At 52.6% G+C, this 18,230-nt stretch overlaps 1 protein-coding gene across 2 annotated transcripts in view; it reads right to left on the reverse strand.

The window, feature by feature from the left end:
- Positions 1 to 658: 658 nt before the first annotated feature.
- Positions 659 to 18,230, reverse strand: part of LOC133353777 (schwannomin-interacting protein 1-like) — a 180,419-nt gene continuing 162,847 nt past the window's right edge. For both annotated transcript variants that reach the window (XM_061570157.1, XM_061570158.1), the window contains 6 exons: positions 10,002 to 10,120; positions 9,275 to 9,383; positions 8,426 to 8,635; positions 7,710 to 7,833; positions 6,547 to 6,640; positions 659 to 2,994 (listed from right to left, as the gene is read on the reverse strand). In XM_061570157.1, the coding sequence (XP_061426141.1) occupies positions 2,943 to 2,994; positions 6,547 to 6,640; positions 7,710 to 7,833; positions 8,426 to 8,635; positions 9,275 to 9,383; positions 10,002 to 10,120 (708 nt within the window). In that variant the 3' untranslated portion in view covers positions 659 to 2,942. The remainder of the gene's footprint in view (positions 2,995 to 6,546; positions 6,641 to 7,709; positions 7,834 to 8,425; positions 8,636 to 9,274; positions 9,384 to 10,001; positions 10,121 to 18,230) is intronic.

The raw sequence follows: 18,230 nt of genomic DNA on the forward strand, positions 1-18,230 counted from the left end.
TTTCCCTTCTACGTGACTTTACCGAAAGAACCAAGAAGATGAAGCCGCAACTTTGCATTTATTTTTTTTTTGACCGTATATAATTGTTTCACGTGTTTACCGCGCATCTGTGAGGAAATAAAATAGCTTCATAGCTCATCGGATTCCTGCAAGTTTTAAATAAAGACCGATTCTGTTGAATGATGCGATGGTGCCTTTTGTTTTAGGTGGCAGGTTTGTGCCGGACAAGCGACAACTTTTGACGCGTTAAGCAAAAATTAACTTGACTAAGAGACGCCCCGAGCGGTTCGGAGGTCTGTCAATGGCTCTCGTCAGAGACGCGAGCCTCCGATAGATGCAAAGATCCTCGTTTTAGCCGCCCGTGGCGGGAACGGCACTGTCAAATGTCCGGAGTTGTTGGTCTTTGCCCGCGTCGTCAATTACGGCACACGCACAAACAGCCGTCACCACGCTCTAATCGGGTTTCTCAATCCGCTCGCGGCGTATTTCCAGCTCGACTAACGGAATCTTTCGCTTTGAATGGAACGCAATGGACACGGTTCTGTGACATCTTATGGGGCCATTCCACGACAGTTAGATGCAATGGAAATGGCAAAATCTGTGTGGTGTACAAGAGCCCAGCCGTCAACAATAACCACTCAAGAATGACTTAAGAGACTGGAGTTGGCAGTGCATGTATACACGTTGAACTTCTTTCACACCGTGCGTAGCCAACCGTGCTAACCAGAGGCGCGGAGAAATGACAACAAACTCAACACAACAAAACGGTTCCGCGGTGATGCGTAAGCACGGAGTACAAATATTTTACCAGCATTGTCATAGCACACAGTCCTCGAACAGAAGAGTACATGAATAAGGTTACATTTTGACCGCGTGTCCCTTCTTCCTGGCAGAGCGAAGTCCGATGGTGACTTTTGGGAGGAGATCGGAGATGCCTAGCCGGCACCGCTAACATCCTGGGTTCAATTCCAGACTTTCAGCCGCTGCCTGCGACGAAATCCGGGTTCGTCGTCAAGTGCAGTGCATTGTTGGTTCCAGGCCCGGTCCAGCCAAATAACTGCACACATCGATGGCGTTAAATTTGGTTTCCGTAAAGTGTTCCACCGTAAAATGTGACGGGCATTACTCTCTGCAGCAGGGCAGACGGGGGCAAAGTGGTGCTCCAGAATACTGTGGGTGCAGAGGTGTCAACTTCTGTGGGCCACTCTTTAAATACATCCAGGGTTGCACTGCTCTGCAAAAGATCCAATACGGATGCTTTTGTCCAATCGTGATGCGACACCCGAGAGCACGAGGGGGATGCAATTGGGAAAACAGGATTATATATATTGCAGTCACGAAAACTTCAAATCTAAAACAGGATTAAGATGACGAAAGATTGTGCCTTACGCGGTAGTTGGGAGACAACATTATACAATGAGATCTATACACATTTCACGTCGTTTAATTAAAATCTGGTAAAAGAAAAACATACTTGTACTTTGCCAATTCGTTGTGTTTCTTTATGACAATATTGGTGAATAACACTGTGTAACAAAAATGTTTTTTTTTGTTCCTGGGTAGTAAGTGTTTAGTTTCTAATTGCTTATGCCTCAAAAGTACAGAAAATTGATATGCCCCACAAACTTTGCTTTTATGACCAGGACTGATCATTTGAAATGTACCTATTTTCAATGAGAAAACGCGGTGTGCATTTGTGTCATTTCTTCACATAAAGTCCTGGTGACAAAAGCAAAGTTTGTGTGAAATAATAGCCATTTTATATACTTTTGAAGCATAAGCAATTAGAAAATAACACTTACTACCCAGGGACAAAAATCGTATTACATAGTGTTTCCTGCAACCAGCTGAAATATTTTTGCTCATGTTTAAATTACTCATTCGGGTGATGAAAGCTTGATGCACAGCGGAGGGTACATTTTGAAACATCTTTCCGTTTTGACGGTCTCAGCCTGGTCACCAATGACTGCACAAATAAAACCACAAATAAAAAAGCCATCGTCGCGTAAAAACTTTGGTTCCGCACTTAATTTGGTGAAATTTCAGCACTCGGGAAATTAAAAACATCGGTGTGACGGTGACGCGACGAACTTCACTCTCGCACGCAAAGCAGGGAATGGGAAACGCCGCCCTCCACTCTGCATGGATCAGGGGTCACTCGAAGGGGCGGGGAATCTCTCGGACGCAGCCCCGCGATATCCACTTGGGTGGGCCGCTGTGCCGCTGCTGGGGCAAAAATTGCGTGAGAAAAATTGTTTTCTTGTAAAATAATCACAAAATAAATACACGAAATGGATCTTTAAAATGAGATGCTGCCCATCGCAACAGCGCGTCCGTGAGTGTTGAGAGCAACCGGACGGACGGACGGACCGTGCGACAACTTTGCCTGAAGCAACGTCGAGCATACGGACAACAAAGCCCCATCACACTGCAGCCAAGCAAATAGCGACGATCGACACGTGGGTTTGAGTGTTTGGCGATGGCCTGGGATCCCATTAGCCACTTATAGCATGAGCCCCATCTTAACAGGAAACCTGTGAACGGACACGTTATAATGCCTATGGCTAACTTAAGTCTTTGTAGAGTTCTGTCGAAACCCTCCCCGCCACGCCGACGGGTCGCGCCGTTGATGTCCGACGTTTCGGCTCCACGTGCTTGCTTGGGAGCCTCTTCTTCGGTCGAACAACGGGGGGAGGGGGGGGGGGGGAAGAGCCGCCCGCGGAACAACCGCGGAAGACGCGGTCGGCCTGGGCTAGCGGCGCAGGCTCCCGGTGTCGTTACCCTAGGGGATTGCAACTCGGCCTGTTTGCCTTTGGCACCGATAATAGGGCGGCGAACCCTCGCGAGTTTCGCTTTTTGCACGTTTGTTTGTACGTTTCGACGGGGATTCAGATTCCCGCTCGCTCCGCGCCACTCCCGCAGGAGTCGCCGACCTTGCCACATCACTTGGACACCAGCTTGGCGCCCATAAACTTGTGCTGCTCCTCCGCGTGCCTGAGAAAGAGAAACGCGGGAGAGAGAGAAAGAGAGAGAGACCCAGGGCACACGCGCGCGCAACAGGGTGATAAAGACGGGAGGGGCTTAACGAAGACGGGATCTCGTCAGACGGCGCCAAGAAAAACGGCCGCGAGCTATTTATCGCGCTGACGGATGGGCGGCGTCACCGAGCCGTCTCCCGTGGTGGGCGTGCTCACGGGTCTGCTTTGGCTGCCCACCCCGTCATACGTCTCGACCGCCTCGAACCCACCGGTAGGTCAACATCGCTACGATGCCCTTTTTAAACATGTAGGAGGCTTTTGCGACCAATATCTTCCGTTATGCAGGTTTTTTTTGGGGGTTAGATCGCGTAAATATACAAATGTGTCGTTAAACCCGCCACCATCCTACACAGCCAACTAGTAAGGTTTGTCACGTAAACAGAACGTGGCAATTCGTCACTAGTACAGCACGCAAGTGATGTCATCACATCTAGCCCTCTATTTAAGGAACAAAACAGGAGGATTTCTTCACAAATCTGGCTGTCGCCTGATGAAGAGCTAGTCGTAATTACTGGCTAAACGTCGTACTCAGATTGTAAATGTTGTGGCTTGGCTCTCCTACACAGTGGTGCTCATGTTTCACTGCTTGCCACAAATGACCCACAATGCCTTGCTGATCTCGTCAAGGAGCATAAACCATCACGCAAACTCCGGTCATCCTCGCAGCAGCAGCAGCAGCAACAGCAGCAGCAGCAACAGCAGCAGCAGCGGCTTCTCACTTGCCATCGAACAAAGACGGTCACCGCATCGTGCACTTTCAGATTGCGCTTCTGCGGCCGTCTGGAACGCTCTTCCTTCTGATATTAGGAAGCCACTGGAGCTTTGCACTTGTAAATCATCATCATCATCATCATCATCCAGATCGAAAACTAATTTCTTTAGAGTTAGATCATGTAAGTATAAATGTGTCGTAACCCTCCACCATCCGACACAGCCGGAAAGGTTTGTCACGTAAACAACGCGCCAATTTTAGTTACTACTTCAGCCCACCGGTGTGTTGGAGAGTAGATCTACAACATTAACAATTTGAATACCCTCCAACACACCGGTGGGCTTAAGTAGTAACTAATTGGTGCACTGTTTACGTGACGAACCTTAACTGGCTGTGACAGGTGTTGGAGGGTTACGACACATTGATACTTACGCGATCTAACCCTAAAAAAATTACTTTTTAATTGGTCGCGAAAGCCTACGTGTTGAACTCATTTCTTGAGAACTGCTTTTGTGTTTGGTTTGTTGTCCTTCCCCCGCACCCCCGATGAGCCCGGTTGGCTACGTACGGCGTCAAAGCCGCTGAACATACACACATTAAAAAATTAACCCGTAAAAACAAAGTTTTTCACTATAAATCCTTTATATGCGTGGCATCGGTTTTATTTTATTATTCATTTCTGTTTTTCTTGAGTAAGAGTTTCATTTTTATCACATTGGTATTTTAAATTAAATATGAAAATTTTTTTCCTAAAAAGTGGAAAATTTTGGAAAATTTTTTCACGAAAATAAATTGTCACGCACAACGAGTCTGTGTGCAAAATGTCAGCTCGATTGGATCACGGGAAGTGGGTTAAAAAACGACCGAAAGATTTGCACGGTCGTAAGCGTGCAAGCAAGCAAGCAAGTGAACTTAATATAAAGGACTAGCTGTACTACCCGGCTTCGCCCGGGACTTGTATCTACCACGGCCGGCCGCCTTTGTCTCCCGAGTGGCGATGTTAATACGCTACAGTAGTTAAGTTACTCGTTTGAGGCAGAGTCGACCTAGGGGAGGTTCAAATAATCGTCACCGGTGGTGGCCGTGAGCGGGAATCGAACTGGGTTTGCCGGGTTGGTAGCGCAGCGTAGCGTTAAGCACTACACCCACCGCTCCTCACACACCACACACGCATAGACACACACACAGACACACACACAGACACACGCAGACACACACAGACAGAAACACACACACAGACAGCACGCTAACCACTACACTACCGCTCCCCACACACCACACACGCACACACACAGACACACACACAGACACACACACAGACACACACACAGACACAGGCAGCACGCTAAGCACTACACTACCGTTCCCCCTACACAACACACGCGCGCGCGTCCATAGGTACACAGACACGCGCTTGCTGCAGACACACACGACTTTCAGGGTGCGTAAGGCAGTAAACGACTGAAATAATAAAGCGGCAATGCTGTGCGAGGAACGCCTTAGACCAGCAACACATTTGTGTAATGCGAGCGTAAACACACAAACACATACAAACACATACATACACACACATACACACACATACATAGACACACACATACATAGACACACACATACATACACACAAACACATGCACACACGTACATACACACATACATAGAGACACACAGACATACACATAAACACAAACACACATACACATGACCCGGCTTCGCCCGGGACTTGGATCCACGATGCCCCGCCGCCTTTGTCTCCCCAGTGACGATGTTCACACACGACAGCAGTTACGCTTTTGAGGCTGAGTGGACCTAGGGGAGGGCCAGGTCCGTTTCAAATAATCGTCAGCGGTGGTGGGCGTGAGTTGGAATCGAACTGGGGTCGCTCAAGCAGCTTAATGACTGTTTGTACAAAGAACATATAAAGAATCGATTATAATAACCAGGCAAGAGTCCACATTATAGACTGCCAGTACACGCACTCAGCTTCATAAGCAGGCTAGAGTGTACATGATAGAGTGGCAGTACGCTCACCGAGCTTAATAAGCAGGCTACAGTGTACATGATAGACTGGCAGTACGCTCACCCAGCTTAATGAGTATTTGTACAGTGAACATTAAAGTAATCGATTGTTGGCGCGTTGGGTTTAAAAGTAATATTAATAGCACACATTGTGGTGGGGGTGTAGTGAAGAGTAGGAAAAACTTTGATGAATTTACCTCAGAGTGGCGTGGTGGGTGTCGAGGTCTAGTAGCGTGCAAAGCCTGCGGCCTCGCCTAAAATTGTCGGCTTGGAAGAGGCAGGGTACGGGTGGCGTTCCTTCCCCCCCCCCCCTAGCGCTCCAACAATACTGTGTAATGGCTATTATTTAATTAAATACGGAGCTTATGAAAGTGGCGAAGGCGTGGCTAGCCGTTGGCAGGGGCAACCGCCGTCCAATGAAACTGCAGCCCTTGGCGAAGGCGTGGCTAGCCGTTGCCAGGTCCAATGAAAGCGGCGAAGGCGTGGCTAGCCGTTGCCAGGGGCAACCGCCGTCCAATGAAAGTGCGTATGGGCCAAAGTCCACACACACACACACACAGACAGACAGACATGAACGATTTTATATATATAGATTTAAAAAGGTGTATCAATGCCGGAGGGATGATGGGCCAATTCAACCCCCAACCCAGGACCTGAACTCTGAACATCCCAGCTGCGCACCGCTCGCTCTACACCGCCGAGCCACGGAGACGGTGGGGGGCGGGGGGGGGCGGGGGCAGGGAGCGGGGGGGCAGGGAGCGGGGGGGGGCATCTCACCGCGTCATATCCTCAATATCCACCAGCATGGCATCCTGCTCCATGTGCAGCTCGTCCCGCACCAGCAGCAGCTGCACCAGCTCTTCGTTGAGGCCTGGTCGCGAACAACACCAGCAACGGGGGGGGGCCCTCAGCGGTGTTTTTATTTTGACATGCGGCAAGCCCCCCGCTGAACGCGTGGCGGGGTTCACGCTGCGACGTGCTTCCGCTCCAACGCGGCGTTTCCGATCGGGAACACTTTTCGCACAACGCGGAAAGCGCACCGTTATAACGTAGTACGCGCCCGTTGTAACGTAGTCCGCGCCCGTTGTAACACGGTTTCTAAGCGGTCGACGATTAACTATTTTCTTGAGCTGCTTCGCTTGTGCGTGCGTCGTAACTCGCCAAACTTTACCGTGGCATTATTTATGGGTAAATACTTTTCGCTCCACGCGAATTTCGCTTGACGCGGCACTTTTCAGGAACGCGTCCACCACCGCGTTAAACGGGGACTTACTGTGTATGTGTATATATACCGCATATAAACACTTTCACGACAACAATTAGGCCACCGCGTCGTTTAGGTGGTGGGCCTAACCCTAAAGCGACGTTAGTGGAACCCTCCCAACACTCGAGCAACGGAGGGTGCGTCGCCGATAACGACATATTTGCCAATAATTGCATGGCCAGACGCAAAAAAAATCGATTACGAATCGCGATAAACCCACACGCTAGGCATTTGCTCGGTATGTCCGTCCGTCCGTCCGTCTTTAGGTTGGGCTAAAAATAACTCAGTACGAACAATACTTTATTTAGTATGCAGCTGCGTTGCAGTTAGGGACCCACCCGATCCAAAGCTGGGAATATCGAGTCAGGGATTAAAGCCAAAACAGTCGGGGGGGTCAGGGGGAGGGGGGAAGCCACAGTGATAACAAGTAAGCCTTGCCGGCCAAGGCGATGACGTCGCATGCCAGCACTCTGCATAACAAGCTCCCATCCCGCCCAGGCAGATTGATGATAATAGACGTTCAATCGCCGCGTTGGTGGAATTCGTTGTGATTTCTCACTGAACAGAGTGGGCCGTCCGGGTACCGATTGAGAGGCTTCCTACCCTCGGCGAACGGCCGTATCAGTGAGCTACCGTCGCCGCGTGCCGGGCGTGAGATGGGGGGGGGCGCTCTTACTCTCGATCTGCGAGTGGAGGTCGTTGACGATGACCTGCAGCTGCCCCTCCGTCATGCCGTGCAGGTCGCCCGGACGGAGGCTCCGCTTGAGCAGAGACTCGCCCAGGTGGGGCAGGTGCGGGAGCTGTGGGGTGGGCACAGCGGAGATTTCCACCGCCTCCGTTACAACAACGCCCACGTTTACGTTGCGCCCGTAACGTACGTCATCTCACGGGTAGTAGTTTTAGGGGCAGGGAGTCACCGGCACGGTCGGCTACGTACGGTGTGAAAGAAGTGCAATATACATAGATATGCAGAGACCCACCGACACCCAGAGACCCATATACACCCACAGAGACCCATAGGTCCACAGAGACCCACAGAGACACCCATAGAATCTGAATATTTATTTGTACTGGAGGAATTCGATGAGAAGATAATTTTCACAGATGTCCAGTCGGGGTGCGTGGTCAGAACGTTACAACAACAGCATTGACGGCTGTAGGGGGGGGGGGGGGCGGGGGGGGGGGAGGAAGTGATTCCCGTATTTTCGTCGGGGGCAGCGGAGGATGAAGGAGCGACCCTCCCACCGAACGGAGGATGACCGGGAAACTTTCGACGTTGGGCAAATTCCATTCACCAGTTGTTTTGGCTGCATGCAGCGCCACCCACCCCACCCCGCCTGGCGTGCCCACACCCCCCCCCCTCCCCCCCCGTCCCCCAGCGGTTGCCCTCACCAGGTCCGAGAGGGGCGGCTTGCTGCGCTTCTCCACCTGCACCTGCATGCGCGCCATCGGCTGTGCCATGGCAAGCGCCATGCGCGCCTCGTCCTGCAGCCGACGGCGCCGCGACGCAAAGTCCATCTCGTCGAGGGGCGACTCCATCGCGTCCTCGTCCCCCTCCTCCTCGGGGCTGTCGCGCTCCGAGTATGACGAGCTCTGCTTGCTCTGCGCCCGACGGCGTACCGGGAGAGGGGTGGGAGCCACGGTGGCGGGATGTCAACTACCTCGCCTGGTTTGCGGGAGTTCGTCGGTCCGATCCCGACCCCGACGCCTGCTGCTGTATGTTTGGAGTTTGCGTGTTTCTCTCTCTCCCCGTGGTCGCGTGGGCTCTTCTCCCGGCGGCCGTCCGGTTTTTCCCTCCACATTTAGAAACAACGTCACGCGTTCAGAGTATTTGGCTACTGCGATACATTTGCACGTGATGGGCCACTCCGTTGAGCTATCTTTTGTGGTCAGGTGGCTTCTGAAAAGTAGCTATGTGGCTCTGTGGGCCTTACCTGGTTAAAAATGAAAAATAATAGTTTGGTTTATAGTTTAGGGTTGTGCGGGGGGTGGGCGGGGGAAGCCGGGTGAGCAATCTCGATCGCTTCATTAAAGCGCAATGAGTGACACCACCCTGGCCTTGCAGCAACCCACTCCTTTTGTTTGTCGTTTGTTGCGGTTGCACCCGATTCAAGAGCCGAATGGCTCACAGGGCTATACCAAATAAATGCAATTGAAACTGAAAATACTCCTCTCGGTGGAATGGTTCAGTCCGTCTGGCAGGGGAAGAGGGCCAGCGGGCGAGTGGTGCGCGGGGCGTACCATGGGAGACGCGGGGGTGTCAGGGCTGGTCTCGGTCTTGCTGCTCTCCTCGGCGTCGCTCCCGCTGTCGTTGACGAAGCAGATCTGCAGGTTCATGCCGCTCTGCAGCCTGCGGAGGGACGGGGAAGACGCCCAGTCAGTCCTTTGTTGAGCGGCTCCTTTATTTAACCACTCTGCTCACCTGCGGAGGTGGCAGACCAGTGGAGACTGCGAGTCCTCCCCCACCGTTGTTGCCAAGGGGGTGATTCTCAACGCCAGTCATTTCCTGCTCAAATTAGAATCTCCCGTTGACATCTACGAGCCAGTGAACGGATTCCGTATTCTCACGGCAGGGGGCGAGTCTATCCATAGGCTAAACGCTGTTGACTTCCCCACAGCGGTCCTCATTTTATCGACCCTGCAGTGATGATTGGCCGAGTCAACCGGCAACCAGGGCTTGAACTCACAAACTTTCCATTGTGAGCCACTCGCTCTGCCGCTGAGACATCTGCTCGGCAGTCCCCGGTTCAGCCAGCCCTTTATTCAACCGTTCTTTAATTACCCGGCCCGTTTTTTTGATCGACCGGGTAGGCAACCAGCGAAACTTCGGCTCACCCGAAGAGGCACCCACACCCTAACCGGGACCTTAACCGGGACTCTAACAGGACCCTAACTGGGACAAACCGGGACCCACCCAGACCCTAACCGGGACCCACCGTGACCCACCGTGACCCTAACCGGGACCCACCGGGAGGAGAGGCTTGGCTTTCCGCTGCGGCTGCACGTGGTGTAGATGCCCGGCCCATCGTCCAGAAACCCTCCGAGCGCCAGCTTCTGCCGGATGGACTCCCGCTCGCTCCTCTGCGCCTGCGGCGAGCGAGGGCCCGGGGAACGGGTGGAGCGGCAACAGAAGGGCGCGCAGAGGTCACGGAAGGGCAGCAGGGGAGGGACGGGAAGGAGTGGAGGGGCGAGGGGAGGGAAGGGGAAGGGAATGGGCAGATGGGGAAGAGGCGAGGCTTCCAGAGGGGAACGAAGGGAGGTTAAGGAACGGGGACCCGCAACATGTGCCGGGAGAGTTGAATCCAGTGGTAGGGGTGCAAGGAGGCAGAAGGATCAAACAACGAGATTGGGCACAGAGAGGAGGAGAGGCAGAGCGGGAGGGAAGGTTGGCGCGGCACGTGAAGGGGCGGCAAAAGGGACAGCACCGTGCCCGGCCGCCCGTCGTCGTCCGCCCGGTGCCGATGTTCACACATTCACGCTCGAATCGACCCCTCGCGAAGGTCTTTGACGGGATCAGACGCAACGTGACGTGCGTGCGACCGACGCGCAAGGCCGGGAACTGAGCGAACGCCGCAGGGATATCGCAGCTCCGCGTGCGAGCCACCGCATCACCGATCTCCTCTGGTGAAACGCGTGCTCGCGCACACACACGTACACACACGCACGCACACACATGCATACGTGCCCACACGTACACACACACGCGTACGTGCACACGCGTACAGACACGCGCACGCGAACGAACGCATGCGGACACTCAGGCCCGAGAGAAAAATTCTGGCGGGCAAACGTGAGCTTGCGTGACAATTGCCACCACCGCCATCAACATCACCGCCTACCGCTGTCACAGTCACTAGAATTATATTTACGTGACAAACCTTACTAATTGGTTGTGTCGGGTGGTGGCGGGTTTAACGACACTTTTATATATTTACGCGATCCAACCCAAAAAAAACTTTGTTATGGAGAATGACTTATATTCATGAAGACAAAGATCCCCCGTATTGCCTTAAGAGACTGTTGGGGCAAGCGCTGTTCGCGAGCACCTATGAAGGCCGACACGGCACACGAGGGGGTGGGTTGCCAGCACCACGCCCGGCCGCCTTTATCTCCCGAGCGGCGATGTTTACACACTGCACCAGGTACTCTTTTGAGGCTGAGTCAACCTAGGGAAGGCCCAGGACCGGTTCATTCATCACCGATGTTGACCGTTTTTTTAGCGCGGTATGCTAACTGCGAAGCCACCGCTCCCCCGACACACACACACGCGCGCGCGGGCAGGCGAGCAAGTGAGTGCAGCAATTGCGTCCTGACCTTTGAGCAGAGCTTAGCGAAGGAAAAATGGGAAATCAATGTGTTGGCGCGAGTGAAAATGTCACACGAGCACGACTGGACACAGCGGGGGAGCTTCGTGCTTATCACCCCCCCCTCGCGCCCCCCCACACTCAGTTTCGCACAGGAGTCCCCTTCACGAGGATCCCGCAAAGGGGATGTCGAGTTATACGGCCAATAAGTTTCACGGGGAATGTTTAGCGTTGTGTCATCGGCGGTAAATGGAGAGAACTCACGCGGCAGTCAAGTGTCTCCCCAGGCTCAAAGCGACATTGGGCAGTGCTCCGCTCTCCACTGGCTGCCCTCCAAGCCGGTGATTAGACCTCCCACATTGCTAATGGTGTCTGCATTAACCACACGTGCTTGTGGTGAACACAACTCTCAGTTTGGTGTTCTAACATCTTAACACAACTGTTTTAATGCCAGAAAAGGTAAAACCAATTCTTATACTTTTAAACTGGCAAGAAAGGTCCCATGTTGTAGCGGATCACCCCGAGCTCTCGATGCCCTGATGGTGGAATTGTCCTGTGCCGTTCGCCTGTTGGTGTCCTCTGGTCTAACACTGTGTGAGACGAGGCTCTAAAGAAAGCTGCCTCTGATGTGGACCAATCAGTTCCAAAGACAATGCACATACTGTCAAAGCATGTTTTTGTTTGCATTTTCACCACAAGTATATGTGGTGAGATCGCGTAAATACAAATGTGTCGTTAAACCCGCCACCACCCGACACAGCCAATTAGTAAGGGTTGTCACGCAAACAGAACGTGCCAATTCGTCACTAGTACAGCATACTGGTGTGTTGGAGAGCAAATCCACAACATTGTGACCAGTCTCAGGCCACCAACTCACTTCCGTTGCCGCAACCTCCAATTAGCACGGTTGGCTACGTACGGTGTGAAAGAAGCTCAACATAACACGGTTTAATGACGGGACACTTCAATCTTGATTTTAAGCTTTCGTGACTGCAGGAATTACTCTTTGGTTCTTTCGGTAAAGTCACGTAGAAAGAAAATTATTTAATTAATTTAATTTATTTTCTTTCTACCGAAAGAACCAAAGAGTATCTGTGGTTAATGCAGACATGATTCCTTGCAAAGATTTCAGTTTCGCGTTTTAACATCTTAACACAACTGTTTTATTGCCAGAAAGGGGAAAACCAATTCTAATATCATCCCATCATGAATGTGGAATTCCCATCACTGGCTCAGGGATGTTATCAGGTAGATGACAACAACCACGCGCATGTTTGAGCAATTAGAGAAAAATCTATATTTATACTTTGAAATAAGCTTCGAATAATTTTCTCTCTCCATTGTACAATAAATGACTACACGTTTCTCAATTAAGTTGAGTCTCAAAGAGAGGGGGGAAAACAAAACAACTCAGGCTGCACTTTAATGAAGTCGTTCAGGACACAGCGCACATTTCACATTGTCACCGCCGCCGCCTCGTTCATAATGGCCAGGTCGTAGAATCGATGTAATGTTTAATGGAGCTAAGCAGACCTGACCCATAATCACCTCTTGCATCCCCCACCCAACCCCACTCCAACCAGCCCCACCCACCCCTCTTCCCCCCCACCCACCCACCCCTCTCTCCCCCCACCAACCCACCCACCCACCCCTCGCTCCCCCCACCCACCCACCCACCCCTCTCTCCCCACCCACCGCTCTCTCCCCAAACACCCACCCCTCTCTCCCCAAACACCCACCCCTCTCTCCCCACCCATCCCTCTTCCCCCACCAACCCACCTACCCCTCTCCCCCCACCCACCCACCTACCCCTCTCCCCCCACCCACCCCTCTCCCCCCACCCACCCCTCTCCCCCCACCCACCCACCTACCCCTCTCTCCCCACCCACCGCTCTCCCCCCACCCACCCACCTACCCCTCTCTCCCCACCCACCGCTCTCCCCCCACCCACCCACCTACCCCTCTCTCCCCACCCACCGCTCTCCCCCCAACCACCCACCTACCCCTCTCTCCCCCCGACCCACCCACCTACTCCTCTCTCCCCCCACCCACCCACCTACCCCTCTCTCCCCACCCATCCCTCTCCCCCCACCCACCCACCCACCCCTCTCTCCCCAACCACCCACCCACCCCTCTCTCCCCACCCACCCCTCTCCCCCCACCCACCCACCTACCCCTCTCTCCCCACCCACCCCTCTCCCCCCACCCACCCACCCCTCTCTACCCACCCACCCCTCTCTCCCCACCCACCCACCCACCTACCCCTCTCTCCCCCCACCCACCCCCATCTCCACTTTTGCACGGGAAGTCAACAGCGGCTGTCCTATGGACAAAAAACAAATATTTCGCCTCCAGGAAATGAGCACCAATCGCCCCAATGCTCATTTGTGCAGGGAAATCCTCACGTGCGTACAGACATCTTTGCCAGTCCACTGCTGGGACGAGGGCATCCCCAATGCCGCGCGGTTCCGTGGGGGTTATTTGACCATACTTCACCACCCTGGTAAGTGCGGATAGGCGAAGGCGGGGGACACACGTCAGAGCAAAACACTGGACGACACAACACTGGATGTTTTTGTATGCACTGCCCTCTGCTGACTTTGCACAGTTGACACCTAACCACCAAATACCACTCTTTGGTCTGATCACCACCACACACAACTTAAAACACGTACACACACACACTCTGATCAATACAAAGATCCCCCACGTAGCCTCGACAGACTGTTGGGGACCTGTGAAGGTACCAGAATGGCACACAGGAGAGGATGGGTGGTCAGCACCACGCCCGACCGCCTTTGTCTTCCTCAGTGGCGATGTTTATACACATCGGTAACCAGGTACCGAATTGAAGCCGAGTCGACCTAGGGGAGGTACCAGGACCGGTGCAGATAATTCTCACCGGTGTTGGCCGTGAGCGGGAATCGAACTCGGGTTCGCCGGGTTCGTAGCGCAGCAGTAGCGCTAACCGCTACACCTACCGCTCCCCATACACACAGATACACACACTCACATGTACAAACACACGCACACACAAATACAAAACTCACCAAACATAGACACGCACAAACTCACAAATACAGTCATGCCAAAAGACAAAAATCCCCCGTATAGCCTTAACAGACTGTTGTGGTAAGTGCTGTTAGTGAGCACCCAACACACACACACAAGACACACATGCACTCGCTAACACACACAGTCGCTCAAAGACACACAGACACACAGACGCACACTCACAAAAACAAACACAGCACGCGCAGCACCAGTTTTCTGCTGGACGCTTCTTTATGTTGCCGCTGCAGGCACCGGGGCTGGTGACGGCGCTTGGACAGCACAGGGCGCTCGCCCGTCAGCCCCGTGGGGCTTGTGGAGCCACACGGAGCCACACGGAGCCTCGTGGAGCCACACGGAGACTCGTGGTGCCACGTGGTGCCACGAGGAGCGACACGGAGCCCCGTGGAGCCACACGGAGACTCGTGGAGCCACACGGAGACTCGTGGAGCCACACGGAGCCACGAGGAGCAACACGGAGCCACGCAGAGCCACACGGAGACTCGTGGAGCCACACGGAGCCACGAGGAGCAACACGGCAGCCACGCAGAGCCACACGGAGACTCGTGGAGCCACACGGAGCCACACGGAGACTCGTGGAGCCACACGGAGACTCGTGGTGCCCTGTGGAGCCACACAGAGACTCGTGGTGCCCCATGGAGCCACGAGGAGCAACACGGAGCCACGCAGAGCCACACGGAGACTCGTGGAGCCACACGGAGCCACACGGAGACTCGTGGAGCCAGAGACTCGTGGTGCCCCGTGGAGCCACACAGAGACTCGTGGTGCCACACGGAGACTCGTGGTGCCCCGTGGTGCCCGTGGTGCCACACAGAGACTCGTGGTGCCACGCGGAGCCACGTGGAGCCACAAAGAGCGACTCAGAGCCATGAGGAGCTACACGGAGCCACCCAGCCCGCACCGCACCACTCTTCCTCCTCCTCCCGCATCGCTTCACCCCATGGTCAGCAGCAACGTCTCGGCCGTCACGGTGGTTTTTTCGAATCACAGGGATCGGCACGGGGCTACGCGGCCACGGGCTAGCGTCGTGTCTTGGGGGAGACGGGGCTAGCGTTTATAGCGCACGTACTGTGTGTGTGTGTGCGCCGTTGCCCGTTTGGTTGATTGGATTGTTTATATGGCGCGTTAATTCACGTGTGTGCGACGGTCGCCGCTACAGTGTTGACGGATGTGCTCGCTGCGGTGAGATCGCCGGTGAGCGAGGATGTTGACTTTAAATTAAGAGGGGAGTGGGGAGATGAAAGAGGTAAACGTGACGGGGCAAAGTGTTGCCTATTCTAGATTTGAAGCTTTCGTGACTGCAAAGATTCATACTCTTAGTTCTTTCGGTAAAGTCACGTGACTTTACCGAAAGAACTAAGAGTACAAAGTGTTGCCCCCTAGTGACGCGAGTCTATTACTGGTGACATGGCAAAAGAATCACCACCATGCCACCCACCCCTGTTTGGCTTTACAGGCTACAGGGGGCAAGGGCTGTTAGCGAGCACCGACAGTGATTTTGGCTGTAACGGTTCCACCTGAAGACGGAAGCTTGTGTTGCCATCGAAAGGTCGGGATTTAATTGAGTTGTTTTCATTTATTAGATTTTTTACCTACGTGACTTTACCGAAAAAACCAAAGAGTATGAATCCTTGCAGTCACGAAAGCTCCAAATCGAGAATTAGCGAGCACCTATTGAAGGTCAATGAGCGTGATCGGAGGCGTTGGTGTGTGGCTCAGCATCGTTCACACGCAGCGCCCGGCCAACTTTGTCTCAAGGACCCGGCAGGGCTTTGTGTCCGCGATTGCACCATCGCCATCGCAGCCAGGTGAAAGCATTGGGATCAGAAAACTCGGGACACTTTCAAGCACCGGCTGGGTGTCGCGTTGACCGTTACTGCCGCCCTCTTAGCGTGCAATTGAAATGTGGAGACAAGTACACGCTAACACTGGCCAGACTGAGAGACGCGAACCTTGTCTGATGTTCCAAGGCTGTAATTATAATATATATTGGGGGGACACACATCCCCTCCAATAATCAAATATGCTCAAAATGCCCCCTCCCAATATATTGCTATAAAAATTAATTGCGATGCTATGTAAATAAAAACAACAATTTGCTAAACCTTGGCCACAATATCTGGACTTGTCTTCATTTTAATCAACGCCTAGATTTCTGTTTATATGATTGTGGTTATGGTTGTACTATATTAAACCCTAATCTCTGCCATTACATACAATGAAACAAGAAATGGTAAAAAAAAGTTAAAGCAGAGCAATGTAATACAATACACTATTAGACATTATTGTAAAAAATTAATGAAAAGTCCATCCCATGTGTTAGTGAATTTTAAAATATTTTAGGCAGGAAATGAGTTTTCAAATTTAGATATTTTTCTGGGTTGGGACCCACAGACACCCTGGAAGATTTGGTCCCCCCCAATGTTGACTCCATGGCTACGGGCTTGTGATGTTCAGTGGGGAAAACACTCTCCCCTCTGGATAAAGCATTGAATTCAACCCATGCACAAGCAGAGCTCGAGGAATAACGCTGCAATGTACAATTCAGCAAACTGTCCTGAACTAAGTTAAATCAAGGTCTCGGCCTCTTTCTCGCCAAGGGGCAAACGTGTCTCCCGCAATGTAATAGCCGGGGCCATGATGTCCTGTGTCCCACGGTGATGATCTCGGCAGAGATAATTACGGTAATAAGTTGTCCACACCGACCCAAAGTGCTCCTTAAGGGGCCAGTTCTAGAGGATGCATCCCCACGCCTGTGGCAGGGTTAAACGTCGCCGAGAGAAAATGTACGCATTCTCCGGGATGGATTCATCCGGCCTGGGGCACGTCACCGATAAATAATACAGGCTCTTTCGGTGTTGAGCCATTGATCGGTATTCCTTACAAAGTGCTGATCGTACGGACAATTCCTTTTCGTCAAACTGCACAATAAGCTTAATTCTAGATTTGAAGTGTTCGTGACTGCAAGGATTCATACTCTTTGGTTTTTTCGGTAAAGTCACGTGGGTTAAAAATAAATCAATGAAAAACAACTAAATTAAATCACGACGTTTCGAAGGCAACACAAGCTTCCGTCTTCAGGTGAATTTTCACTGTAACAGTGAATTTGGCTGTAACGGTTCCACATGAAGACGGAAGCTTGTGTTGCCTCCGAAACGTTGTGATTTAATGTAGTTGCTTTTTCACTTACTTATTTTGACTTACGTGACTTTACCGATAAAACCAAAGAGGACGCACAATAAGCTGTGAACCTGCGCGCGTAGGTCCGTAAGCGTGTCCACAAGAGCTCCTCCATGACTGCTGCCCCGACAGACCGAGGAGTCAACCGAAAGTTCCGTGATATGCCGCTTATGTCGACGATGTGGAAATTATTTTTTCAAAGTGACCTTCGCTCTGATAATTTATATATATATGTATCGCAACGTATCGCTCCCGGCTCGACTTACCTGATCGACCATTTGCAACAGCCCCGGGACTCGTGACACGGGCCCCATTTAGAAATCGCATCACGGATACGTTTTTTTTTCCCTCTCTCTCGGGGAGGGATGTCCGCGTGTGTGTACGTCCTCTGGGTCATGTAGCCCGCATGCCCAGCCACCGCATGCCGAAACAGCTTTTGTTCAGCCAGATAGAGGGGGGCTAAACGGGCACGGCACGGGCTAGAGAAGAGATGGAGTGATGTGGTACAGGATGTGGAGCTGAGTGGACTTGCCGATGACTGGTACCAGCGGTGTCAAGATCGGCCTCAGTGGAGGAGGCTCGTGAAGGACGCTACTGGGCAGTTGGAGGCAGTCGCCCTCCAGCAACAACGGAGGGCGGAG

This window comes from Lethenteron reissneri, chromosome 45 (genome assembly GCF_015708825.2).
Source record: "Lethenteron reissneri isolate LAM-NWPU_2019-01 chromosome 45, ASM1570882v1, whole genome shotgun sequence".
NCBI lineage: Eukaryota > Metazoa > Chordata > Hyperoartia > Petromyzontiformes > Petromyzontidae > Lethenteron > Lethenteron reissneri.